We start from the raw sequence: 3606 nt of genomic DNA, 5'->3' as shown, positions 1-3606 counted from the left end.
GGACAATGCCGTCCTTGCTTCTTTTAACAAACACTCCTTCTGGAGCCCAACGTAGCCCTGAAACACCACGTCCCCGGCCCAGAAATAAAACCGCTGGGTGAAACGCCTGCCCTCTCGCAGGAAAACTCAGCCACGCTGGAAGCATCACCCACACTTTGGCTCCGCACCGATCGTGCTGGATGTTGGGAGATTCACTATTTATCCTCCGTCCAGCCCCGCGGGGAGGCCGCCGGGCCCGGGCCCGCTGAAGGGAGGCGGCGGCCCGGCCGCAGCCCCGGGGCGAGGTCGGGGCGCGGCGGGAGAAGGGGAGGAAGGGAGGGGGCCGGGCTCCGCCTGGGTTCCCCCGGCGCTGGGAGCGGGCCCGCAACGCCCGGTATGGAGAGCCCCGAGCCCGGCCCGTCTCCGGGACAACGGCCGTTGGCCCCGGGGTCTGGCGGGCGGCGCCATGGCCGAGCAGCGGCCCCCACGGCCGCTCTACTTCCCCCACTTCCACGAACGCGCCGAGCCCCTCCCAGCCCAGAGCGGCGGCGTGAGGACGCCCTTCGCAGCCCTGTGCGGGCCGCGGCAGCCCCCGCCGGCCGCCGCCGAGGCGCCCCGCTGGGCGGCTGCGCTGGCGCCCATCGCCTACGAGCCGCTGCGCTTTTTCTGCCCGGCGGCGGCCGCGGAGGAGGCGGGGTGCGCGGCGCGGCGGCCCGGGGAGCAGCTGGAGGGCGAGATCTGCGAGCTGGGCATCCGCCTGAAGGAGCTGGAGCTGCTGGCGCTCATCGGCGACGGCTTCGACGCCCAGCAGTGTGCGTGTCTTGCCCCGGGGCCAGCTACGGCTCTATCCACTCGCCTCGGGGCCGCCGGAGAGCGGGGTGGTGGCCTCCCTGCCACTTCGAGCACAGCCCGGTCTCAAAGGCAGCAGGTTCCTCCATCAATAACCCACTGAAGCACAATGTGCAGGGGCTGGCTTATGGATCTCTGCACCCATAAGCCAGCCTTGGGCACGCAGCAGTGCTCCTGTGGGGTCTGGCATGGGCCTCCGTGGGCTTGGTGGCCAGCATCTAACTGTGCCCCGCAGCAGGTGCTCTGGGAGCACATGGGGTGCGTGGAGCAAAGCCCTTGTTCCCCGTCATCTAACCTGGTCACAGGCAACCAGCTAGGGACACAAATTAAAGGAGGCACAAGAATTAGGGATGTGGTTACTTTTGTTACTTTTGCACAAAGGAACGAAACCCCCAAAAGTCATAAAACCCCCATTAAGCACTAGCAAAAAAACCCAATTCAGATGCTCCTCAAATCAGAGGGAGTTTGTACATGCGAGATGTATCCACCACTAATGAGATCCTGCAGTTCTAAGGCAGCACTGATGTAAAATAAAGGTCACTGATGGCCACAAACAGTTGGAGGTGTAAAAAAAAATTAAATTAGTCCGGCATTTTAATTTTAAAACCTACTGGCTATGATGGAAATACAGGAAATAAAATAGTTCAGGAGATAGTGGTTACTGAGAGTTCCCGGGGGGAGGCCAACAACCCTAAGGATGGGATGCTCATCATTTCCTTCAAGGCCACAGGCTGCCAGTCAGGAAGCTTTCGGGAGTGCAAAGGTTACAAGAGCACAGAAAAAACATCTATCAGATATACACATTCAAAGGAAAATCTCAAAGAAATTGTGATAGGTAGTTTGCATTACTTTTCAGAACAGGAAATTAATAGCTTCTTTCCTTTGTCATAGCAATAGATACCTTCTTCCATTTCAATACCTACTATTTTCATAACGTGAGAAACTTTAGTTTTCAGCTATTGGCTAGACAAATTGCAAGGAATATTACTGGTTTGCTTAACCCATTATTTGATTTACTTTAAAGCGTTATAAACTATTAATGACAAAATTAATGACAAATTATGTTTCATTCTGTTTAGATAAACTTCTGAAGGCACTGAAAGAAGAAAAGATGCAAGCCATGAAAGCAAGGCAGAAGCTGAAGAAATAGCCACACCAAAACACTAAGAGATTAACACTGCTGCTATCAGGATTCCTAGCAGTCCATTGACGATGTTCAAGATACAAATAGCAGGGAAACACGCAGTAATTCCAATACAAAATACAGTGGGTTTTTTGTTTAATTCTCAGTATATTAAGTGCAACTGAGAATAAGTAGATATGGCCAAAAGCCCTATGCCTCTAAGCAAGCTTTAGAAAACTACTTTCATGTTAGCATAAAAACTTTTGTTACAAACAATCACAGTGTATTCTTTTGTCGTCTTTAGCGTACCACGAAATTACACAAGTTATGGCTTGAATTAGTTTTGAACAGAATAGTCATATGAATTGACCTACAACTAATATTTTACTATTATTTTAGGACTAGCAGCGCTTAGGCTAAAACCTGTGGCAGTTTTTGGAGTGACAACATCCGTATGTTTGGAAGGCATGTCCTTTCATGAGAAACAACGGACAGAAGCAGTGATGACAGATTGAAGACCTGGAGAATATCTGCCATTAAAAAAGCAATGCCATATATGGCACCGAGAATAACCTAACGAAGTAGTAAATAGGCTCATCAAACTGATAACAAGATACCAAGTACTTTTTCCTGTTCTAATTCAAGAGCAGTAGGTGGCAGCATGAAATAATAGTTACCAACCCTGAAGCTATCATATTTTGGCAAGCAGCTTTTTTTTAAAAAAGGTAATATTTTAGTCTGTGGGTTTTTTTTAAACTGCTATTGAGTTGCTCAACTGCGAAGCATTTTAACACAATATGATATCAAAAATTTATTTCCTATTACAGCTTATTACAGCATTCACTCTTTTACTATCTTAATTTTCCCAGCCAGATTTCGATCTACCCTACACAGAGTTTCTATTAAAAAAATTTTGAGTTTATAACTCCCATTTGTCAATCAGCGAACTTAGTAATCACCTTTTTTCAGAGCAGCTAGGAGATCTTAAACAGGATCCTACCATCCACAACTGCCGTTGTCAGCTGGCTGTCTCCACCAATATGGCAAATCAAGGTCTCATCTGCTAATAAATATGGTTTTTTTTACTGAAACAAAGCCTGAGCAGGGCCGAGGGAAGCATGGTAAAGCCAGGTTTTGTCCAACACCCTGGTGCGCCTCACGGAGGGCAAGGCCAGGGACCAGGCCCCAGGCCTGTCAAAGGCATTATTTACTCCATAATAAACACCCTCCACCTTCAGCTTTCTTAAATCTACTCTTTAGGCCCACCCTGGCACCACTCCATTGCTGATTAGCTCTTTAGAGCCTAATTAATGACACTGCACTTCTGCCTAAACCGTTGTTTTCACCAGTTAGTATATTTTAAGCTGTTTGAATCCAGACAGCATATCACAAGTAACTTCCAAAGTGGGCTTCTTAAACGAGGTATTTTTCACACCTGCTGGGGAAATTCTTACATTACCATGATGATTTATCTCCCTTTCCAACCACTTCTTAGAGGCTGAGGCAGTAAATACACAAAAGGTAGATCTAAGTGTCTAAAGAACCAAATTTTTACCTAAATACCTTAGAAATCTGGGCCTTGGTGTGTTAAAGCTCATTCTACGGAATGAGGTTAAAAAGTCTCTCACAAAGAGAGACTTTTTGAGGCTAAATCT

At 48.3% G+C, this 3606-nt stretch overlaps 1 protein-coding gene across 1 annotated transcript; it reads left to right on the top strand.

Moving 5' to 3' along the window:
• Positions 1-445: 445 nt before the first annotated feature.
• On the top strand, positions 446-1978 carry C4H11orf91 (chromosome 4 C11orf91 homolog). The gene is made up of 2 exons (XM_063331677.1): positions 446-791; positions 1908-1978. Exons 1-2 carry the CDS (start codon positions 446-448, stop codon positions 1976-1978), a joined length of 417 nt encoding a protein of 138 aa, XP_063187747.1.
• Positions 1979-3606: the final 1628 nt, after the last annotated feature.

The sequence above is a fragment of the Chroicocephalus ridibundus genome, chromosome 4, assembly GCF_963924245.1.
Source record: "Chroicocephalus ridibundus chromosome 4, bChrRid1.1, whole genome shotgun sequence".
In the NCBI taxonomy this organism is placed as follows: domain Eukaryota; kingdom Metazoa; phylum Chordata; class Aves; order Charadriiformes; family Laridae; genus Chroicocephalus; species Chroicocephalus ridibundus.
This window is presented reverse-complemented; position numbering and strand designations above follow the sequence as displayed.

Bases quoted from the DNA above. Each gene is read 5' to 3' on its own strand.
- C4H11orf91 (XM_063331677.1), top strand. From the start codon at position 446: ATGGCCGAGCAGCGGCCCCCACGGCCGCTCTACTTCCCCCACTTCCAC. The intron at 792-1,907 runs GTGCGTGTCTTG...CATTCTGTTTAG, and splicing joins CGGCTTCGACGCCCAGCAGT to ATAAACTTCTGAAGGCACTG.